This window comes from Schistocerca americana, chromosome 6 (assembly GCF_021461395.2).
Source record: "Schistocerca americana isolate TAMUIC-IGC-003095 chromosome 6, iqSchAmer2.1, whole genome shotgun sequence".
Taxonomy (NCBI): Eukaryota; Metazoa; Arthropoda; class Insecta; order Orthoptera; family Acrididae; genus Schistocerca; species Schistocerca americana.
Window position 1 is genome coordinate 198,114,002 of NC_060124.1, and position 24,989 is coordinate 198,138,990.

The 24,989-nt window shown below is 42.0% G+C and overlaps 1 protein-coding gene across 1 annotated transcript in view; it reads left to right on the top strand.

The window, feature by feature from the left end:
• LOC124620383 (N-acetylgalactosaminyltransferase 7) overlaps positions 1-24,989 on the top strand; it is an 82,086-nt gene that overhangs the window by 29,219 nt on the left and 27,878 nt on the right. Inside the window, exons 6-7 of the mRNA XM_047147057.1 lie at positions 2,675-2,851; positions 20,937-21,054. Of these exons, the coding sequence (XP_047003013.1) occupies positions 2,675-2,851; positions 20,937-21,054 (295 nt within the window). The remainder of the gene's footprint in view (positions 1-2,674; positions 2,852-20,936; positions 21,055-24,989) is intronic.

Consider the following 24,989-nt stretch of genomic DNA (forward strand, 5'->3'; position numbering starts at 1 on the left):
AGAGTAGTCCTACTGCAGCACACACCAACTTTCTGCACTTATCAGTGTCCGATGAACATGTGTATAGCAAACATTACGTGTGGAAAACTTGTATCCATTTCACATATAGTGTGTCCACGATGTTCACATTGGAAACAGCGCCACATGACTTGAATTTTATCACCGGTTAAATGACAGTTGTCATTTGCTTCCACTAATAACACAGTATTAACTAATGAAGCCATATTTACACAGAATGGAATTGACAACACACTTAATAATCGTTGATGGTCACAGGAAAATCCACAAGCTACGGTGGAAACAAATTTCCAAGTATGTTTTCCAGTCAGTGTTTTATGTGGCAGGAACTCTGTTGGAGTGCCAGGGAAAACTCTTGGCGGACATAATCTGCATTGTGAACAGTCTGCTTTTCAGTGCCTGGTCACTACTTGGAGATGTTGTTTTCTTCCATTTGTGCAGAGAATTGGCAAACCTTCAGCATTGGTTCATATTCGGTTAAGAACTGAAGAGATCTTGAATGTTGAAACCCAGGTGACTTGAATGATAAGCTTGGCATCTTATGATTTTTTGTCATAGCGTAAATGTGCCATGTGTGTGTCCAACAGTCGTTAGTATTAAAGCTGTTGCCAACTCGCATATCTGTAGTTTCCAAGGGGCAATGAGAGCGAAGCCTTCCTCTACTTGTGATTGAAATGTTTGTGTGAACAAGGAGGTGAATATTTTTCCGTAGTTTTTAATACTCCATACAATTGCACTCACCCACCGCAGAGATGTTGGTAAGCATGGGTAGCCAGAAAGTGAGTGTAGATCTAATTGTAACTTGGTGTAGTTCAGCCAAGTGTCAGCACGTACTGTGTGAGTACTGCTTATTCAAGCTTGGGAGCAATATTCCTTAACAGGATAAACCAGTGCCTGACCTGAAGTACAGAGTTTAGATGCAGAGGGTCCCCCTGACTTGCCTCAGAGTTTCACAAGAATGTTGTTTAGGATTTTGATTTTTGTAGCTTAATAGATGTTGACTGTAACTGAGTGTTCTATCAGGCATGATCCCTGGACATTTCGAATTTCTATTGTATATGAGTAGCCTTCCTTCAAAGTAGACTGAGCTCTTTTTGGCCAGCTTCTTGTCTGAGTGAACTGTTTGCGTCTTCTGACTCAGTGACACCTGGCTGCAACCTTCCTTTGTGGAAATATACAATAATAATTGATAAACCTAAATCAATATGGACTCAAAACTTTTGAGATCTGTATGCCTCACTTCAAGTGCCCAGTTGTCAGCATACCCAAACTTTCTTGATGTGGTTTGAGGCATATCTGATATGTACAAACTGAGCAGGAGAGGGGCCAGGATAGATCATTGTGGCAGCCAATATTCAGCTTCATTTGTGAACTCCTCTTGTTGCTGATCAGTGCTTGGAAACAAATGTGACGAGATATTTTAAACACCTGCATAAAATTTTTGAATTTATGGTATGATAATTTTCTTATAACACTGTTGAAAATCTTCAGGAGAAGAAAAATTGGGCTGTAATTTCCTAGCTATTTCTTTGAGTCTGTCATAAATAATAGCTTTACTTATGGATATTTTAGAGACTCTGAAAGGCTTCTTTGGTCAACCTTTTGTAAGTCAATATTCTTTGTGACAAAAGACCAAAACAGATCTCTCTTCTGACATAAAGTCTAAGAGATCTCCAGTTTATGGCTCCTGGTTGATCTGTACGTACATATTTCACAGACAACAGTGTCTCAACGGTGTCCCACCTTAACATCACTGTTGTTCTTGCATTGACTTTGTGTCTGGTTACCACTGTTCATTATGGTGTCAGAGCATTTTACTATAAGTGCGACGTCATCTGTATACAGAGGAGGAAATGAAGGGAGTGATTCATTTTCTGTACTGTGATAGAACTGAAACTGCTGAGATTATTCTGTAGGATGCAGTTGCAATAGTTATCTTAGTGAATTAAATATTTAAGAGTGGATAGATTGCTTTGTAGGTGGATGTGTATGTGATAAAAAGGGTTTGGATAAACATTACGAAAACAGGCAGGAATTTAGAGACAGCTGAGTGAATGATTCATGATTGTCATTATGCCAGATTTGACGATACCGTGCACAAGTTGAACTTTAAGCCACTGTTCAGCATGTGCAACTATCTATGAATGTCTTAAACTATAATAAAGTGTGTGATTTTCCTTGAGGATAATACCTGCAATCATACCACTGGAAAACAACACAGTGCAAGCAAAATCTTGGCTTTTAGCTACCTTGAGCACCCACTGTGTATTGTGACATAGCTCAAAGTAATTTTTGTTGTTTTGTCTTGCTGAAGGAGCACATACATGAAGCCTAGCTTTTATTTGGTTTGTGAAGTTGGAGTTGGGCAATAGTGAATGTGCATGATGCCACAAAAATTCTTCCAGGACAGAATAAGGAACCTTGTCAAGAAATGTACCAAGTACATAGAGGTAGAGGGAGATTATTTAGAGGGATGTTGCTTGCAGTGTTGTTTTCCCAGTAAAAAACTTATTTTGTTAAAAATTGTCTTTTTCTTTTTACTTTCCCTTGTATGTTCAAATGCCTTAAAATATTCTCTTTGTTCTGATAATCGCTTTAATTATACCATGTCATAGAATTTTTTTGTTTCATTTGTGTCATTCAATTATGCACATAGGACCGTGATGACAGTACCTGTGATTGATGGGATTGACCACAAAACATTTGAGTACAGGCCTGTTTATCAAGATGGCCACCATTATCGTGGAATCTTTGAATGGGGTATGCTCTACAAGGAGAACGAGTTGCCAACACGGGAAGCTTCTCGCCGTAAATACAATTCGGAGCCCTACAAGTATGTATCCACTTATTTTAGAAATGGTGGTTACTTATTAACACAGCATTTAGTATACGTTCTTCTCACCAAAACTTCACATGCAATATTTGTTTGTTTATAATAAGTTTTTAAGTAGTCAAAGAAAATCTCTCTCTCTCTCTCTCTCTCTCTCTCTCTCTCTCTCTCTCTCTCTCTCTCTTTTCCGTCTCAGTGTAACGTCATGTTTTCAGACCAATATACTCATTTACAGCTACACGAAGATGCTAAGTTGGGAGTATGTACATATCTCCATCTCCCCTTTAAAAATAAAAAAAAAAGAATTGGCAAAAATTTCCGTTTACTTAGTCTATTTTAGTTACTTGTTAACCACTCTGCACTTGTGTCTGTATGCCTTTCAAGTTGTTTGTTCCTTACAATGTTATGGTAATGTGACATACACTAGATGGTTGTTAACCTGGCAATTCTTTGTTCATATGGGTGCTGGATTAGCGGAACTACAAAGTCTTAAATATAGTGTAAACACATAGGTATTGTATTTTATTAAATCCAGATATGTTCATTTTCATAGAAAACGTAGTCATGGATTGTATACATGTGCAGAAACTCGCTGTGAAACATGTCGTAAATTTTTAGTTGTCGCAGTGATGATATGCTACCACAACATGCTTTATCGCACAGTGGGTTTATTACGGGGTGTATATGCTCCGGGACAACTGAGAAATCTGGGGAAAACCCAGGAATTTGTTCATCTGGGGAAAACTCGGGAATTTTTTTCTGTTTTAATTTTCAGTTAAGTTTTTGTAGTTTTGACTGGTAAGAACTGATACTCTAACAAAGAATTTTACTTCAGATCTTTACTGCATTATAATACTGCAGCAATAAAACATAAATGGGGGGGGGGGGGGGGGACTTAAGTTTCAAAGGAAATGTGTCAAAGGCTTTAAGACAAAGACTATGCAATACTTCATAATGACAAACTGCTTCTGTTGGACATGACATCACAATCATTAACATTAGGTTCGTTTGAGCAGTCGCATCGGGCTTATGTGCATGTGCAGTAGCGTCAAGTATGAGCAGTACCTTCTCCTGCTTCTGGCTACTTGAAGTGCAGCTGGGCTTGGGGCCTACTTCTTTGTGAATCTGGACATATGAATGTGCTCGTTAAGTCGTATTATGCATTTTAGTATGGTTTATGAAATTCTGATGCTCTTGGAGTGTCCTCCAATAACCTGATTCGTTTATGGCATAATGTAAGATCTCTTAATGCCATGTACGTATGAACACACGGGCTACCTACATCATCATAGCTGCGCAGGTACAGTAATGCCTTTTGTGGCACTCTCTGACAACTGCTAAAACAAATTCTAACAGGTCTTGTGAAAAATATTACAATTGGTTGTTTGAAAAGCTTACTTTCAAAGCATATTTTATTTTATCCAATGTGAGCTTTGTTATGTGTGCAAACATGCTTTGAATTTATTAAATCACAAAGCGTTTGATTTTCATTTAAAGCTTAATACTTTGAGGGCCAGCCACTTAGAAGAATTTTGATCCCAGAAGACCAGACATTTACGTCATTACTTAAAATTTTATTAGCCCGTTTGTGTGATGTATTGAAGTGTAACACATGCAAAAAGACAAATATTATATGTGAAAGCTTAGCTTTTCTTGTAGCTACTCTATATTCATTAAGTTAAGCCATTAACTTTTCCTATTTGTGTGTTCGCGATACTTAAGTGATGTTGCTATGAGCTGACTACCTCATGTATCCTATGCTCTGAATCATTAAGTTTACATGCAACACATCTTCCGAAAGATGAAAACCAAACTTCGGAGACTGTTTTTCGCTGTTGTGTTTACATGTCAAGGTCTGAAGCGGATTTGCTAGCCCAGTTAACTATGGCGCCTGGAAAACAGCAGATATAGTTTGATTTAGTCAGCACAGTTGCTATTTCTCTTCAATTAGATGAGGTGTAAACAGCTTCAGTCTAATATTTCTACTTATCCTTCACAAAAAGCAACTCTGTCAGTATTAGCCAAAGTTTTTAAAAACAGGATTAAACCTGACAGCCCAAGCACTTTTAAAATCTGTTGCTTTTACATGAGAGCGAAAATAAATAGCAGAATTGGAAAACGCAACCAGAAGCGGATTTCCAGAATCAATTTTGAAGTGTTTATGTGACCAGGCAGAAGCGGTACTGGGAGATCAGTTTACGAAATCTGGTTTCGGGAGCCCCATATAAATGCGGTGAGTATCTGCTATCATCGGCTGGTGACATCACGTGACATGAGCTATGATTGGCTTACAAAAGCGAATCGCGGTCTTGATTTCAATGCTTTGGAAACTAACGTTCCCCCCCAGGGGGTCCACAACTCTTTCGTGGATACGTGCGTGGCGAGCACGGGGCCCCGAGCCATTGCAGCCTTCTTTCTCTCCCGGGCTGCATTTCCTTTCCCTTCCTCTCCTTTCCCCTCCATACCCCTTTCCCCTCGCCCTCTCCTCTCCCTCTATTGGTGTCCTTGCTTATGTTGGCCCCCGCTATCCTCCTGGTTCTGTTGGTTTTACACTCTGGCTTTGTTGCGTAATCATCTCCTCCTTTTGGCATTCCTTGGTCCCCCTCTGGGGTTTGACCTCCATTCCAAAATTTCTCTTTCCGTAGTGTGAGCCATTTGGGGAAGAGCACCTTACCTAGTGTCTCCGACGTGTGCCCTCCTAGTATATTCCACCTTTTCTTCTACGTCGTTGTCTGATGCTAGGGTGCATAGCCAGCACGGTAGCCAGCCCGTGTGGTGGGGTCGCTATGTACCCTTTTGGTTGAGCCCCCTGAACACACAGGGATCACACTTCTGATACCTGAGCTGTGACCTCCTCATGCATGCCTTGGAGTGGTTGCTCGTCATCCTGGAGCATCGGAACTCCCGGCAATGGCCGCCGTGCCAGACGGCCCTTGCTGTGGCTGGGTGGCGCCCGTGAGGAGAGCCCCTGATCGGAGTGGGTGGTATCAGGGCGGACGCTATGCAGATGAAACGCATAAGGGTCCAAACCTCTGGCCGCTCTTCTGCGGCCGTCTCTCTGCGTGGTACTGATTCCTCAAGTGCTGCTTCTCTTGCCCCTTCGGCCTTCCCTTCCGTGGCTACCCCCTGGGAGGAGGGTCAGGCCCGTCGTCTAGGGGCAAAACCTTTCCCCCGTTATCTAGTTTGCACCAGGACTGATGGAGATACTTCCACCGGTGTCAAACCTTTATTCTTTGTGGAACACATTGAAGACAAGTTCGGCGAAGTGGACTCCCTGAGCAAGATGCGGTCGGGTTCATTACTGATAAAAACTGCTTCGGCTGCCCAATCTGCGGCCCTTCGTGCCTGTACCCATCTTGGCACTATCCCCGTGTCCATTACCCCTCACCAGTCTCTAAATATGGTACAAGGTGTAATTTTTCACAGAGACCTCATCCTTCAAACTGATGAGGAACTTCGGGACAATCTCGGACGGCGGGGTGTTCACTTTGTTCGGCGTGTTCAGAAGGGTCCTAAAGATAATCGTATTGATACTGGTGCCTTTATCCTGGCCTTTGAAGGGGATACCCTTCCTGAGAAAGTTAAGATTATGGTCTATCGCTGTGATGTGAAGCCGTACATCCCACCTCCTATGCGGTGTTTTAAGTGCTTGCGTTTTGGCCACATGTCTTCTCGCTGTATCCAGGACCCTCTCTGTGGTGACTGTGGACGTCCACTCCATGAGGGGAGTCCCTGTGTTCCCCCTCCTGTATGTGTAAATTGTCATGGTAGTCATTCTCCACGTTCAGCAGATTGCCCAGTCTATAAGAAAGAAAAAAAGATACAGGAGTATAAGTCTCTTGATCGTTTAAGCTACACAGAGGCCCGTAAGAAATATGCACGATTGCACCCTGTGTCCATGACATCTAGTTACGCCTTGGTTACATCTTCATCCCTTCCTCCCCCTTCCTTACCCCCCTCCCGGACCCCTCTCCTTCCCCCCTCCCCTGCGGCTCCCGCACCTTCTCCTCTGGGCGCCGCTCCCCCTCCCCAGCCGGAGAAGTGTCCCACTCCTTCGGCGTCTGCCGGTCAAGGGCGCCTCTCCCGGGATGCCCCTTCCCGGCACCTTCCAGGTCAAAGGTCTGCTGCAGCGCGGCGACCGCGAGAGCCGCGGTCTATCGGCCCCCAGGTCGCGCGGTCTCTTTCTGTTCCTGATCTTGCTGCAGCTGGCTCCATTATGCCACACAGCCCTCCTCGATCTCAGCCTGAAAAGAAGAAGAAACATAAGTCCCGGGACAAAGAGCCTCTGGTGTCACCGGAGGTCCCTTCCCCGGCTTCACAACCGGATTCTGACCTGTCGTTTATGGATGTCGCCCCCTCCTTGTCGGTGACGGGTGGGGACCCGGCGGTATGACTGGATTTAGCGTGTTCAGCCCTCATTTAAACCATCGTTCTGTGGTTCTCCAATGGAATTGTAATGGCTACTATCGTCACCTTCCGGAATTGAAATCCCTTCTTTCGTCCTACTCAGCAGCTTGTGTGGTTCTCCAGGAATCTCATTTTACTGATGCTCACTCACCGACCCTCCGTGGGTTCCGTGTTTTCTGTCGAAATCGGGTCGGACCCTTGCGGGCTTCTGGTGGCGTTTGTACGTTGGTCCGTACAGACATTGCTAGCACGTGGATTCCTCTCCAAACTACATTGGAAGCAGTTGCTGTTAGGGTCCACTTAGACTCTGCAGTCACAGTATGCAATCTTTATCTCCCTCCTGACAGGACTCTTACACCTGCTGCCTTAACCACCCTTCTTCAGCAACTTCCTCCTCCCTTCCTCCTCCTTGGGGATTTTAATGCTCATCATCCTTTGTGGGGCAGTGCCTTTCCATCTAGACGAGGTCTTCTTATCGACCAATTTATTGCAAACCACGACCTGTGCCTTCTTAATGATGGCTCCCCTACTCATTTCAGTGCTGGTCATGGTACTTTCTCTGCCATTGATCTTTCTCTTTCTTCTCCCTCTCTCCTCCCTTCATTACACTGGTCGCCACATGACAACCTTTGTGATAGTGACCATTTCCCGTTGATTATCACGCTCCCTTCCCGCTCCCCGATGGAGAGGTTACCTCGTTGGTCTTTCCACCGCGCCGATTGGCCTCTATATACTGCACAGGTCGAGTTTTCTCCCTCTTTGTCGGGTTGTATTGATGACGTCCTACGTGACGTGTCTGACGCGATTGTTCGCGCTGCTAACCTTGCTGTCCCGCGCTCATCTGGACAATTTCGTCGTCGGCAAGTCCCGTGGTGGAGTACGGCCATTGCCATTGCCATCCGTGATCGCCGTCGAGCTTTGCAACAGTTTAAGAGGCACCCATCTGTAGCCAGCCTTTCTACCTTTAAGCGCCTTCGCGCTAAAGCCCGTTATTTAATCAAACAGAGCAAGCGGATATGTTGGGAACGATTCGTTTCTTCCCTTGGTTCCACTGTCCCTCTGTCACGGGTATGGGCTACACTTCGCTCTCTCCAAGGTTGCCATCGGCAGTCCACCCTCCCAGGCCTTCACCTCCCAGATGGCATTTGTACGGACCCATTAGTTCTCGCAGAACATCTTGCGACCCATTTTGCAGTGGCATCAGCGTCGGCCTCCTATCCAGCTGCTTTCCTTCATCAAAAACAGCAGGCTGAAGCTGTCACCTTATGTTTCACCACTTGTGAGTCAGAATCTTACAACGAACCTTTCACTGAATGGGAATTTCTTTCTGCTCTATCTGCTTCTCATGATACAGCTCCTGGCCCAGATTCCATTCATAACCAGCTGCTTCAACATCTCAGTGCTCCACAACGGCACCATCTTCTTCGGGTGTTTAACCGTATCTGGCTCCAGGGTGACTTCCCTTCTCAGTGGAGGGATAGCATTGTGGTTCCTGTCCTTAAGCCTGGTCAGAACCCCCTATCTGTTGACAGCTATCGGCCAATTAGTTTGACCAATGTTGGTTGTAAGTTACTTGAACGGCTGGTAGCCCGTCGGCTCACTTGGGTCCTCGAATCTCGGGATCTATTGTCCCCTTACCAGTGTGGCTTTCGAGAGGGACGATCTCCAATCGATCATTTGCTTCGCTTGGAATCCGCAGTTCGGCAGGCTTTTTCCCAGCGCCGCCATTTGGTTGCAGTGTTTTTTGACCTTCGCAAGGCCTATGACACGGCCTGGCGCCATCACATCTTACTAACCCTTCATCAGTGGGGTCTTCGGGGCCCACTCCCGATTTTTATCCGCCAGTTCCTGATCCATCGGTCATTCAGAGTTCGAGTTGGTACTGCTTTTAGTTCTCCACGGACCCAGGAGACAGGCATCCCACAGGGTTCTGTCTTGAGTGTCCTTCTTTTCCTCATTGCTATCGATGGACTTGTGGCCTCTGTCGGTCCCTTGGTCGCCCCTGCCCTGTATGTGGATGATTTCTGCATTTGGGTTAGTTCCTCCTCGATGCCATCTGCAGAACGGCAGCTCCAGGTGGCTATACGGCGTGCCTCTGCATGGACCCTCTCCCACGGGTTTCAATTCTCTCCTTTAAAATCGCGGGTGGTCCACTTCTGTCGCCGTACTACGGTCCACCCTGATCCAGAGCTCTATCTCGCTGCACAAAGATTGCCTGTGGTTCCACAGTTTCGTTTCCTAGGTCTTCTTTTCGACAACAAGCTCACTTGGCTGCCCCATATCAGACTCCTGAAGGTAGGATGTTTCCGTAAACTCAATGTCCTTCGCTTCCTTGCCCACTCCTCCTGGGGTGCGGACCGTTCCCTCCTCCTCCGTCTTTATCGTGCTCTAGTTCTGTCACGTTTGGACTATGGTTGTCAAGTTTATGGTTCAGCTGCTCCTTCCACGCTGCACGTGCTGGATCCAGTCCACCATCGTGGTATCCGTTTGGCCACCGGTGCCTTCCCTACTAGCCCTGTTGATAGTCTCCTGGTTGAAGCTGGGATCCCCCCTCTTTCTGTTCGGCGGTCCCAGCTTCTGGTGTCTTATGCCCTTACTATCCGTTCTTCTCCCGCTCATCCTTCCTATTCTATCCTATTCCCAGACCATGGACGTCGCCCGCCTGACTCCCGCCCTCGGGCGGGTTTACCGGTTGGGCTGCGCCTTGCGTCTCTTACCCGTGATTTTCGGCTTCCTTCTTTGTCCTGTCTTCCTCGCTCCCTCCCCTCCACCCCTCCTTGGTTAGTTCCTCGGCCTCGAATTCGGATGGATCTCCGCCGCGGTCCGAAAGATTCCATCCCCCCGGTGGTGTTCCGTTCCTTTTTCCGCCAAATTTTATGGGAGTTTCGGGATGCTGTTGTTTTTTACACTGATGGCTCTAAATCTGCTGATCATGTTGGGTATGCCTTCACGTCCTTTGTTGGAACGGAAAATCATCTACTGCCACCCTCATGTGGGGTGTTTACTGCAGAATTGATGGCAATTTCCCGGGCCCTTACCTTTATTAAACAATCCCAACACAACCGCGTTTTGTTATGTACGGACTCGATGAGTGGCCTTCTTGCTATTGACCGGTGTTTTTCGCGCCATCCCTTGGTCTCTGCCATCCATGACCATCTCGCTGATCTTCACCGTGCTGCTTGTTCCATTGACTTCCTATGGGTCCCGGGCCATGTGGGTATCCCGGGTAATGAGCTCGCTGATCGTTTGGCTGGGGGAGCAGTTACTTACCCCCCGTTTTCTGTAACCCCTCCTGCAGCGGATTTACGGCTTCACATCAAATCCCACTTTGCACAGTCATGGGCCAATTCTTGGGAGGCTACTCCGCTGTCTAATAAACTTCGTGCCATTAAGGTGAATACAGGCCCATGGCGTTCTTCCTTTAGCCTCTCCCGCAAGGACTCGACCACACTGTGTCGTCTCCGCATTGGCCATACCAGGCTGACCCATGGTTTCCTTTTGCGTGATGAGCCACCCCCGCTATGTGGTTGTGGAGCCTTCCAGTCAGTGGCCCACATTTTGGTTGAATGCCCCCTTCTTTTGGCTCTGCGTGCTAAGTACAGACTCCCCCACACTTTACCTTTGATGTTGGCTGACGATTCCCGGATGGTCTCTCTGGTTCTAGGTTTCCTCCGGGAGAGTGGTTTTTATTCTCAGTTTTAAAGTTTTTAATCTCCCTCTGGTGTTGGGGCAGGGCGGTGAGTGTTTGGGTGTCTCCCACTGTAGGCAGTGTTCAGAGATTCCCGATTCACCTCCCTGACCAGAATCCTCTTTTCTTTCCCTTTTACTCTGTTTTTACCCCTTCTTTTTAAGGCTTGGTTAGTTTTTCTATTCCCATACGTACTTTCTGCATTATAGCAGTTGTACCTTTTAAGTTGCAGGTGGTCTTGCCTATGCTGTTTCAGCATAGTGTTGGGTTCGTTCTCTTGCCAACTTCCCTCATTTGTTTTTACTAATGACAACGTGACTGCCCTTTTACGTTTCCCCTTTATCCGTTTTATTTTTTCTGACTATACTGAGATGTCCCGTTAGCAGAATGGAGTCTATTTGAAACAAGGGACTGATGACCTTGCTATTTGGTCCCTTTAACCTCAAACAACCAACCAACCAAACTAACGTTCTGTGTTTGGTGGAATTCGATTATATACTTTTGTAATACAAAGATGTGTAGAGTACATGTTGCTGCAAATCAAAGACCTCTCCAAAACTTTTTTTTTTGGGGGGGCTGCTTCGTTTCCTAAAGTGTTGGGAGGCTCTGTGCCGTTGTATAAAACCTTAACCATTCAAAGGATGGATAAGTTTTATGATCCTGAGAGAAAGTCTATTGTCACTTAGCACAGAAAAAGCATATTTTCACTTGGGAGAAACTGTATTTTTTAACTGGGAAATCCAGGAAATTTCTTATTCTCAACTAATGTATTCCACAAAGATGTCTACAGCTTCAGCACCAGCACAGAGAGGTATAACCATGTTCTCTCCTCCTATGTCCTCACCTTCTCCACTTTCATCATAACTTTCCTGTAGACTTTGGATTATCTGTTCATCTGTTAAAATTGGATCATAAATAGTTGCTCGTCCAGCAACGGCTTTCTGCATAGAATTTCAGTTCAACTTCTGTCTTATTTCCAGTTTTTGCTTAAGGTAATTGTTTCTATTTATAGTACTTGATTCCATAACAGTTTCATTGAGAAATGAGAGAATGTAAATCACAAAGCCATCTTAACCGTAGAAGCAGTCAGTATACATTGTAGGACTAGTTAATTTTGCGGTAGAAAATGCATGAGGCTGCTGAACCACTGATGGGGTTTCAACTTGTACATAATCCTTATAAATTCAAAAGAAATTAAAAAAAAATCCTAATTATCCACTCTTCCTGTGACTGAATATGTAAATAAAAATATTTCATATTCCTCTTGGCCACATGACAAGTTACAATGTTAATTTTAATCTGACCTCGTATCATGTGGAATGTAGCTAACTGTTGTTCTTTTATAAATAACAGTGTAATCACATAGATATTAAACTAAAAATATGATATTATGAGGCAAGGGGCAAGTTGTGGTGCCCTGAAAATATTCTAAGTTCGGAGTTGGCATGGCCGCTCGGCAAGCCGGGGCTCTTCAGCAACCATGTGGTGCCAAACATTAGCCGGAGCAAGAAGGGTAGCCCCTGTGTGTGGTCCATGCCGACTGCATGGCTGGGAATTCCATATTGACTCTGTGTTGAGGAATGGGCTTTGTGTTGATGAAGGAGATTTGTATGCCGGGAGTGCCAAAGACAGCGAACTTTGTGAAATCATAATGGCAGACATTTCACAGTTCATGTAGAAATTAATAATAGCCAGAGGAATTGTGATACCTTACAAAGAAATATGTACATTACCATTATTTGCGTGGCGATTCTGATGGTGTAATCAGATTTTCAATATCTTAATTAGCTTGAAGTTTATTACCTGGCTGTAAATTATACAAGTAACACCCAGCAATGAATTTCCAAAATCTAAACGGTTAATCAGATTTTGTTGATGAACGTGTCTTTAGAAAGCTATTAGTGTAAAGCTAAATTGATGTGAATTAGAGGCATGTAACTTGACTAGTATATGAATTATTGGAGGTCAAAGTGGTCGATTACTATTGATCGCATCAGGCCATAAGTACTCCACAGTTACACAAAAAAAACGGTAGCCGCATGCTTATAAATATAGTTCTTTGTCTTTGTTTATATCCGATATATATACTATTCGTGAAGAAATTGGTCAAATATTTACTGTGCTTTAGGAAGCACAGAGGCACTAGGCTGCTGACCTACTTTTGTTTCTATTCCTTTGATATATGTTTATTAAATCTGTTTATGTATTTAATAATGTGTGTTTATGGTCCAGCGATAGGAATATTTATTTAATTTCTAGTTATTTAAATGTAAACCCAGTATTTCGTATGTGCTTCAATATGTTTGTGAGTGTGCGTTGGCTGGGAGAGATGGTGGGAGCGCTGTAGCCAATCACAGCGCTCGTTACTACAGTAGGTGACTATTGAAGGCAGTGGAGAGACTGTATGGAAGTGGGGGAGGAGCATCGGGTTGTACAGGACACCGGTGAGTGCTGGACGGGAAGGCGCGGCAGACAGTCTCAGGAAATACTTGGAGAGTGTTGAGCAGTTTGCACGTGGTTACGGGAGATCGAAATATTTCGTGGTGCCGACTCGTGCACTTGGGAGATTTCCGTGGCTTGTGCAGTGAAGACGTAGTATGCGTTTAGAAGTGAATATGTCGCGAGCTATGTTGTTGCTCGTAACTAATTACATGAAGTAGGAATCTATTGTTTCCCTGTTATTCAACGTATATTTTATTCGATTGCTGGACCATCGACACCAATAAGTGTTTTGCGGAAATAAATGGCATTCTTAAAAGTGTTTCTGCTATCATGCTCATCATTTAAAGTCGTTAAAATATTATCTGCAGATTTTATTTAATTGTAATCTTTCATTTATAAATTTCTATGTTACATTCAAAATTCGCAATTGCCGAGTGATAGGAAACTTCGACCATTCGATTCATGTGTGATTCATGCTGTAGACTCAGCAGTATTTGGCATGTAATGTGGCAACTGCGTATCCTACCCCCCTAGACAACAAAACCAGCCAAAACTTTTAATATTTCAACTCTGAGTCTATTTCATATAACAGAGGAAGCAACCACTCTCTTCAAACTAGCACCATTAGTGCCAGTTATACTCTGTCAAATTTAGCCTGAGCAAGCACAAATAGCTTACAGGAGTTTAACAACAGTTCAGTTATTAATGCTTTTTCTTCCATATACTCTTGTTCGTTGACATAATGTTAGTTTTATCACATACTTGAAGGTTCTTCTTCACGGTGGAGCCTCCAGAACATGATGAGTGAATAAATAAATAAATAAATAAATAAATTACAAAAAGGATAGGATTCAAAAACTGTACAGCAATAATAGTAGAATTTTTAGCACAGAGAGATCACTGTTAGAAATTTTGTATTGCTGTTGTTTTGGACATGTTTGTGCTTTCATGAAGTAAAGCTGTCCTCAACATGAAAATTGATTTGAATACCACAGTGCTTTACTAGGCATGGTCCTGTTGGAGATGGTAGTCTGTTGCCTTTCCCCAACCTATGAAGTGATTTCCCTAGTCAGCTACAGGGGACCTACAATTTAACAGGGGCTCCAAACTATAGTGCAGCTGGAAATTTTTATATCTGCAAACATTACCAGAGGTGAAAGAAATGATTAGTGACAGATAAAATTTCTAGAATTGATCTGGGATTGAACCCAAAAGCTTTGGACTCAGTCTCTTTACCACTGAGCCCCACTATATATTCATAGCCAGTGTAATTAGCCAACGCACCTTGTAGATGTAGTGCCTACTTTTGCCCTGATTTTGGTTAAGTACATTGATTCAGTGAAAAATAAGAAGCATTGGGGAGCCACTCACATACATGATGTTCAACTGCCGTTCACAATTCACTGAGGTTGGTTGGAGCTGGGCCAGTGGTGAACGTGTCCACATTCTGTGCTGCGCTGGATGTGCCCAATGGTATTGAGCTCATTTAACATCAAAGGTGTTTAAAGCTTCCTCAAGTAGTTATAACTCAGTTTGCGAATTACACACTGAGGGGACAAAAGTCACAGGATACCAACTAATGTCGGATTTCCTTTTGCCCAGCATAATACAGGTACTCGACTTGGCATGGACTTAACAAGTCACTGGAAGTCCCCTGCAGAAGTAATGAGCCATGGTGGCAATATAGCTGTCCATAATTGTAAAAGTGTTGACAGTGCGGGTTTTTGCAGTTATATCCCGTGATTGAAGGGCCTCACGTCAGCCAATCTGGGTGGCCAAATTATTTGCTTGAATCATCCAGAATGTTCTTCAAACCAGTTGTGAACAATTGTGGCCCAGTGACATAGCGTATTGTTACCCATAAAAAATTATATCATTGTTTGGGATATTAAGTCTATGAATGGCTGCATATGGTCTCAAAGTAGCCAAACATAACTATTTCCAGTCAATGATTGGTTCAGTTGGACCAGAGGACCCAGTCCATTCTGCGTAAACACAGCCCACAGTATTATGGAGCTACCACTAGCTTGCACAGTGCCTTGTTGACAATTTGGATCCATGGCTTGGCAGGGTCCATTCCACACTCCAGCCCTACCATCAACTCTTACCACCTGAGGTTTGGTCTCATCTGATCAGGCCATGGTCATGTGGGGTCCAACCGATACAGTCACAAGCCCAGGGGAGGCACTGCAGGTGATGTCATGCTCTTAGCAAAGGCACTCATGTTGGTCCTCTGCTGCCATAACTCATAAACACCAAATTTTACCATGCTTTCCTAATGGATATATTCGTCGTATGTCCCACATTAGTTTCTGTGGTTACTTCAGTGTTACTTGTCTGTTAACACTAGCAACACGATGCGTATGCCACTGCTCTAGGTTGTTAAGTGAAGGCTGTCGGCAACTGTGTTGTCCACAGCGAGAGGTAATGCCTGAAATTTGATATTCTCAGCACACTGTGGATCTTGGAAAATTGAATTCCCTAATGATTTCTAAAATGGAAAATCCCATTCGTCTTGCTCCAACTACCATTCCACACTCAGAGTCCGTTAATTCCTGTCCTGCAGCCATAATCACATTAGAAACTTTTTCACATGAATCACCCAAGTACAAATGGTAGCTGTGCCAATGCGCTGCCCTTTATACCTTGCGTAAGCAATAGTACCGCCATCTGTAGATATGCATATTGCTGTCCAATGACTTTTGTCACAGCAGTGTAAAGTGTTGAATTGATTGCTGAAAGTAGTAGGTAGCTGATGTAAATGAACAAATGGGTGCACATGGTCAGACAGTAAGAACTTTTATTGTTCTCCAGTGTGAGATGATTTTGAGATGTACACTGTTTGATCAAAAGTATGTGGACACCCTACATAAAGTCGAATTGATCACTAGATGCAATGAGAGGCAGACTTGCAGTATAAAAGGGGTGGGGGAGTATTTTGTTGTCAGTAGAGAAGCAGCAACAGCAGAAGGGATTAGCCAGAAGAGCTCAGGGACTTCAAACAGTACTAATCATAGGCTGTCACATGAGTAACGTATCCATCGGGGACATTTCAGCCCTTCTGAAGCTGCCCAAGTCAACTATTTATGATTTGATTGTGATTTGGAAACACAAAGGAACAACCACAGCTAAACAAAGACAGGCAGACGCCATGTACTGACAGGCAGGGACCATCAGGCGTTACAGAGGGAAATTGTAAAAAATCACATGAAATCGTGAATAACTGGTGAATGCTACCGGCGATCCAGTTAACACAGTGAGAGTGCCAAGGAGTTAAAAGAATGGGATACAGTGGTTGAAAAGCTCCTCATAGCCACAAATTTCTGTAGTCAATGCTAAGTGGGCAAATGCCTGGAGAAAGTAATCTGCCATCAAGTGGCAGGAGTAAAGTAGGAAGGAGATGGTATTACGGTGTAGTGGGGTGGGTTTTCAGAGTTAAAGCATGGTCCCCTTATTGCACTTAAGAAAATGCTAAATATGGAAGGATATGAGAACATTGTACATTGTGCACAGTAGAGAAACAGTTTGGAGATGATCGTATCAGCATGACAACGCACCCTTTCATAATGCAACATCTTCAAGGCAGTGATTTGTGGACGATGAGAGTCCCAACCTGAACCCAATGGAATACCTTCGGGATGAGTTAGAACATTGACTTTGCTGCAGACTCCAGCATCTAGCATCACTACCTTTGCTAGTTTCTTCTCTTGAGAAAGAATGGGCTGCCATTCTTCCACAGACGTAGACACCTCATTGAAAATATCCCTAACAGAGTTCCAGCCATTATAAAGATGAAGGGTGGACACATCCCACGTTAATGTCCACTAATAAGTGCGTGGATACGTTTGATCAGATACTGTATTAGAAGCCTCTTGTCCTCCAGTGTGAACCTCCTGCACCATTTGTGTGCCTGGTGGCATCCCGATGCATCACACCATATGGTTTTCAACATGCTTGTACATTGGCATGTACCAGGTCAACTTTCTCCATGCTTTTGATATCTGTTGAAGTGTTCCTGCAACTACTTCTATGTCTTATGGGGAGGGGGGGGTGGGGAATTGCTGTGGACGGAGCTTGTGTAGTACGCATTTCTGCCACTAGGCGTTTATAGTGCAGCTCATTGTCAGTTCAGTGCCGCCTGTGTTGTTGACCTGGTTTGTTCCGTTAATCAGCAGTGATTTTGCTAAGATTGTTGTTTTGTTCTTGTTACATTTTTTATGGTGGAAAGTTTAAGTGAACAATGTGCAGCTGTAAAATTTTGTTTTTTGTTCAGTAAAAATGATGCTGAACCTGTTTCTAATATTGAAAACAACTTACCAAGATGACGCTATAGGAAAAACTCAAATGTACAAGTGGTTTGCTAGATAGTTTGATGACAAACCTCATTCTGAATGTCCATCAACTGCCCGAATCGGCGAAAATATTGAAAAAATTCGTTCAGAGTTTGTTTCCCTATGTCAGACCATTAATCAGACTATTTATGTGGTAGTTTTAAGAAGAGTGCACAACAGTATTTGTCAAAAAAAGGCCCGATTAGTTCCAGACAGGAGACTGGTTCTCCCACTACAAAACACTTGCCCACACAGCCATCTCTGTTAGACAGTTTTTGGCTAAAAATGGTATGGTTCCACTGCCCAAAGCACCTCACTCTCTTGAACTGGTTATGTTCGACTTTTTCTTATTTGCCCACATGAAAAGGGCCGTGAAAGGACTCCGATTTGACAATATTGAGGAAGTCGTGGAAACAAACGAGGGAGAACTGTCAGCCATTTCTAAAGATGGCTACAAAAAAATGTTTCGAACAGTGGAAGCACCAGTGGAACAAATGTATTAGTTGTAATGGAGAGTATTTTGAAGGAGACAAGGTTGTTTAGTAAACAGTTTGAAAATACATAGCTTTTAAAAAAATAACTCCGGTTTTTTTTAAATACCCCCTCTTAACAAGGAAGTGTTTTGGATGGTGTTGGTGGTTCATTAGTTTTTGTTGACCAGCATTGAACTACTGAATGATTTTCTGCACTGTTGTACATCCATCAGCTATTGCAATCAACCATACTGGATGGTGACTAATGTCATCACCCCATTGTAACCCAAACCCGTTGTCACTAGTGGGAGTGTTTTTCAATGATGGACTGCAATCAGACGTGCTGATGTTGTGCGTATTGCTTTTCCAGCTCACAAGTGTTACAATTGTGACACACTGAATTAGTCAGTTTGCTATGGTGACAAAGGCAGTCTGTCTCCATCATAGTAGCTGTCTATAATTCACATATTCACTAATTGCTTTAGGAAAATTTGGTCAGGTATTAACATACATCCATTAAAAAATACCAGGTGTGAAACTACACAACAAAAATGTCTTAACTTTATTAGGAATTCTAAGAATGGAATGAGATACGATAAATAAGAGACTGTGACAAAAGAAGGAATAATCAATAGTACGATGGTGCAGTGAACTCTGGATTGTATTATTGTATTATATTGTGCTGCTCCGGTTGTTTACAAAAGCAGCTCATGCATAAGACATTGCACATGTAAGTTAATGAGTTTGAAGGTGAAAATAATTTCTGTGAAATTACTCAACTTAAAACCAGAATGTTGGTGGAGCCAGTTATAGCAGTTAACTCCAAAAAGATAAACAGAGTTATATGTATCACAATTAAAATGTGTGTGAGAAAACTACAAAATTACTAAAAGACAGAATGCCTGCCCAGTACTTACCTGTGGGGAAGCAAAATTGCAGTACTACTGACACACACATTCAGAAGTGAAGGGGAAAAAAATTATAGCTTTTGGAACTATTAGTTCCCTCCTTGGGGAGGAAAGAGGGATCATTTGGAGGAAATTAGAAATGAAAGGCAAGTCACTCAGACTCCAGGGTGAAAGGGACCTACTTGTTGTGAAGATGAGAGAGAGGATTGGACATCCCTTCAACCTCACACCCTTGATCTTGAGTGACTGCACTTTTTTGCCTCATCCAACCTATCCGTCTTTCCTACCTTGGAAAAGAAAAGAACTAATAGTTTCAGGAGGGAGGGAGACAGAGAGAAAGAGAGAGAGTGTTTTTGTTTGTTTGTGTGTGTGGGGGGGGGGGGGGGGGGCACTTGGGAGGAATAGATCACTTTACTACATTTGTATTTTCTGTTGTTCTCTTAGGCTTCTCGTGTACAAAATCAATGTGAAATATTTAGTGTACCTAAGATGTTAGAAAATGATACTCTAGTTCATCCCAAATATTTACCATTGGGTTTAAGTTGTGGCTTGTGCACATATGTCTGCCAAATCCATCTGATTCTCTGCAAACCATGATGTAATTGATATTGCATTGCAAAGAAATTCATTATCGTGCTGATCAAGAAAAGGTCCAATACATCAGTTGTTCATATAGTTACGCAAGCAAGCAGTTGTTGGAGATCTTTATAAACATTTGCCTTCATTTTGCCATCACCTAAAATGAATGGTCAGAGTTCAAAGTAGGAGTAACCACCCCAGACCGCCATCACTAAGGAACACTTTTGTAAATACTATTTGCAGGGCACTCCCTTCACATGCCCATCAGGGGCCATATCGTGTAGCATGCTGCATCACTATGTGAAACTTTTTTTCTCATAGACGTGATGGCATTGCTTATACCCCTGTGACATATATAGTTCTTTTGATCACTGGTTGCTGAACTACAGCACAATGAAAGAAGAATACTTTTATCTTTTGGAAAAAGGTCTGCCAGTGAATCCTCCTCCCAACCCTGGTCAGCTGAAATGCATTCATCTACAGCAGTTGATTAAGATTACTGTACTGATGTTTGTGTGGCACAGTGTGCTTTAAACTTTGGAATTTGTTATCTATTAATTAAGTTGTACTTCCAAATGATACTGGAGTTCAGTGCTTTCCTGAAGTTTCTGCTTCACCACGTTGTTAACATGCATGCATTGCATTGCATGTACAGATGCGGGAAAGAAGGAAGGGAGATTGCACTTATTCTGGAAGAAGAGCAGAAGCTGGTACATTTATCTGATTTTTTTGTGAATATTATTTAATTGGATAGATAATAATTCTGATCACCAATTGGCAGCAGAACACACACATAAAAAATGGTAGTAATTGCCAATTACAGCTGTCTTTTATGTGCGTTTTGTGCTGCCACGTGGTGAGTAGCTATTTTATTCATCCAATTAAATAATTTTGTCAATAGCTGATTATTGTCTGTGAATATGTGTCACAGGACATTCGTCTGCATGTGAGCACTTGCAACTCAGATATTGTTCCATTGTATTTGCTTTTATGTAAAATGAAATGCATAGCCTGATGTTTCAGCATGTCATTAGTATTAGTGAGTGTCCATGGGTTTCCTAATTGTGTGTATAATTCACTTTTTGTAACAGTTTCAACTGATTTGCTTCCATGCTCCTGTATATCAACATTTCATAGTTATAGTTTTGTGATTCCATTTCAGGCAGATACAGAATACTTTGACATTTAATAATAAGAGAAAAAAGTGTAGTCTGATATGTTTTTCTTTTCATAAAGTTGTCAGTGTATTATATGTTATAGGTCCCCAACACATGCTGGTGGTCTGTTCGCAATAAATCGGAAATATTTTCTGGAACTGGGTGCGTATGATCCAGGACTGCTTGTTTGGGGTGGTGAAAACTTTGAACTTTCTTTCAAGGCAAGTTGTAAAACTAAAATCACCTACATATCGTCATCTAACAAATTGTTGTAATGATAATCTTCATTTGAGAGATTTAAGTAGGCAGAGCAATTGAAATCGCCTGTTAATATTTGTACCACAATATTACATATTTTATAGAGACTGATCCACCAGATTTTCCACAAGAGGGATCCTGTAATATTGTACTCGTGAAAAAGGCACAACAAATTGGTAATTAAGTATTTGAAAGACCCAGAAACCTAGATATTAATTTCTGGATTTAAAAAGTGTTCATACACAAGAAACCTTTTACAGTATTAAAATTTTGACCACTGCTCAACTAGGAAAGGTGTGATAGAAACACACACATCTGATATTGAAAAGCAATTTAAACTCATTGATGTGATGTGGTCAGAATGAAGTGGTAGATACAATTTGCATAATATTTTTCTTAATTGTTATTGTATTTACTTATTTTAGAGAATTTATGGATACTTAAACGAAGTAATCTACTACAGAAATGCTTAATCTGGACCCCTTGATGTATTATGGTCTTCAGTGAGACATGCTGCTCCCATTAGATTCCTGTCTTGTTCTTTTCTTCTCTCTTGAAATTGTCACCAACTTCTTTTGTTCATTGAACATGTATTCACCTGGTTACATGTTATGCCTATTTGCATTCCATTTTCATTACAGCTGCAACTACTGTGTGTCCTGCTCCAGTCTGTTCTACAGTCAATTTATTTATTTGTTTGTTTTTAATTCTCCTAGTGATTCCCAATGTGTTTCTCTATAGCTAGCTGAGCAGCCCTCAATTTGTGAACTATTTATGCATTGAAATTGTGTGTCCACACAAAAGGCATTACTTGATCTCGCAAACAAACAACATTCAAATGTGATTTCTGGATGAGAAACTTGGTACATATCTTTCCATATACATAGAATGTAGACTGCATTGCCCCTACCTCTTGTGACAGAGAATATTGGAAATAATGAATCATCGCAATTGGAAGCCCTCATCCCAGTTATCAGTAGACCTGCCCTTTGATGATTTCTACTGCTTCCATGACAGTAGGATCCCAAAGGTATGAGGTTATGTCCAGCATCCGAATCTTGTCATAATTAATGGAATGGCCTGTGGAAATGCACCATAGGTTTGTTTGAATGTTCCAAGTGGTCTGCCATTGGTGTTTAATGAGCTGTTGTGTTTGTATGCTTTGTCCTATGTAGCAATTACAACACACTGACATGAAATTTTATGGATTTCTGCTTTTTGTAAAATCACTCTCTCTCTCGTATGTAAAACAGTTGCAGTCTTGTAAGGTGGACTCGAGCACTTTCCATGTTCTTCTCGAAAATTGCCAGAATCGCAAACAAACGTGTGCCACACATGGAAGAAAATCCATAGATATTGCAAACTCTCTTACCACTTCCTGTGATTAGTCTGAAGTTTTAGATTTCTTAATGTAACGTAAACATCAGTGTTTCTCAAATTCAGCCAGCAGATGTATCTGATTTCCTGGAGGTTGTCAGCATCATAGCCTACATGGGCTCTGAAAATTCTAAGAGCACTTGCTCATAATGTACTAAGTGTAAACATAGCTGAATGCCCCGCAAGTATAAATCCGTGTTGATGGGTTTACTGTACACTGAATACCATAGAGAAACAACCTTTATCTATCAAACCAACACATTCAAAAAATGGTAAACAGCCAGTCTTCTCTCATTTCATGGTTACCTTGAAATTCCTGTGAATGGTGCTGCACTATGAATGTATCGTCAACACATCTACAGAACATCATTGGTTTGAAAACTGCAGAATAAGCACTTCCACTTAGTAATCTAACTTAAATTTATCACCAGAAGTGATAAGAGAGTTGCAAATGGTGTCTCCCTTACATTTAAAAAAAAATACTACTTAACAAATATAAAGTGGATAGTGTATGCTTAAGTAATGGTTTTGTGTTTGACTCAAACTTGCTGCCAATTAGTTATGAGTCTAAGTTAATAAACTGGCTCACCTTTCATGGTCAGTCAGTGACAGTGGCTGGAAGATTCCCAGATAAAAATTACAAAAGGAAGCGGTCAGTCAGTGACAGTGGCTTGAAGATTCTCAGATCAAAATTACAAAAGGAAGCATCATTCCATTTCATTGGGCATGATTTATTTAATCAAGATTTAATATTGTTTCTTCTTACTTTTAGCCACTCACCCATGGTCTTGTGTAAGGCTACAACAGACCTAATTTCCACACTACTTAGTTGTCGCTGTAAGGAAACTCCCTCGAATAATATACCCATGTATTTCTGTATTTATAATGCTTATTTTTCCATAAACATATACAATTTCAGCTGGATAACATCAAGCTTCTGTCAAAACATAGTGTCTGATTATAAACCTTTACGTAGAAGTCTGTCCAAAGGCTGAATGACATTTTATTAACATTTCATTTCTCTGCCCGGGGACTGGGTGTTTGTGTTGCCCTCATCATTTCATCATCATCATTATTCATGACAGTGGCTAGATTGGACTGTGAAAAAAAAATTGGACTGAGTTAAAATTGGGCCTTTGTATGGGTGCTGATGACCACGCAGTCGAGCTCCCCACAAACCAAACATCGTCATCAACATTTCATTTGCCTGATCGACATCATAACTATTGTGAAAATCATTTATATTGTCCAAAGACTTGGTCCTTCTCTGAAGTAGGTTGCAATTCTAGGAACTTCTATATTTGCGCCTATGAAGGTACTTTCTCTTATGAAGTTATTGCAATTGTGGTCCCATCTTGAAGACACGGCATGATTCGGCACTGCAAGTAAAATAACATATCCACACAATTGTATAAGAACACACAGTGATACACATCATCCCTTTGGAGTTGTATATAACAGTACAAGAAAAAGCAGTTATGTCCCAGATATTTGCCCAAAAGATCATGAAATATTTTATCTGCTCGGAAAACTTCAGGTATCAAATTAGCTTTTGGTTTAGTTCTATCAAGAACTTCGTTTGCTAGATCTTAATGGTTTTCACTGTGGAAAATCCTTTATGAAAATCAAACTGAAAGGCATTTAAGAGTGAAAAAAAAAAGTCGTTTTACTGTAGATCCATCCCCTTAAAAATGAATAGCCTGTAATTGGAGATGATTTACTTATCTCTGTTATCTACAATTCGTCATTTGCAAAAATGACCACATTGTTCACTCTCTCCATGGCACATGTGAAGGAGGAGAAAATCGGTGCTTTTCTTAGGGAAAGATTTTTTTTATCGATGTGCCAATCAGAACAGCTTTATCTTTTGAAAGGAAACATGATTTACTTATAAGAGTAGTAGCTTCCTTAAACAGTATGCAAAAACAAAACTGTTCCCATTTAGACTTGTGCATGGCACCAAAGAAGAGAGCTAAACTGACCTGAATAATACCGAGCATTCAGTTTTCCAGATATGATTGACCCTTGCACTACACAGTAGGCATAAATTTTTGTTTCTATTGGAATCCACTGACAATTTAAGGTACTGCTTGGTTTATTCTTGATCCTGCCACACGGGTTTTAATGTATTAAATCATGAAACTCAAAATCTCACCATGTATTAGAGCACTTTCAGAAGAATGTTGTTTATCCCAACCTAGCGGCCATCAGTAATTTAAATACTATTGTCAAGAAGATGCAAACTTGAAGCACTACAAATGTGGAGCCACATAGCTATCTCTAACACTGAATGATTGCTTTGCATCAGCTGCAGGAATTCTTCACTGATGCTGGAGCTGCCCTTGGTGTAATACATCATAATAGAACATCAGATTAGTATGGTAGCTACCATGTATCCATTGTAGGGATTAGCTCCAAAATATTTGTATCTGCCAAGTAGTTTTTCTATTGAGCACTCGGACACAGACTTCAAATGGGTGCCAGTCACAACACCCTTTTCCCTAAAATTCAGAAGGCCCCT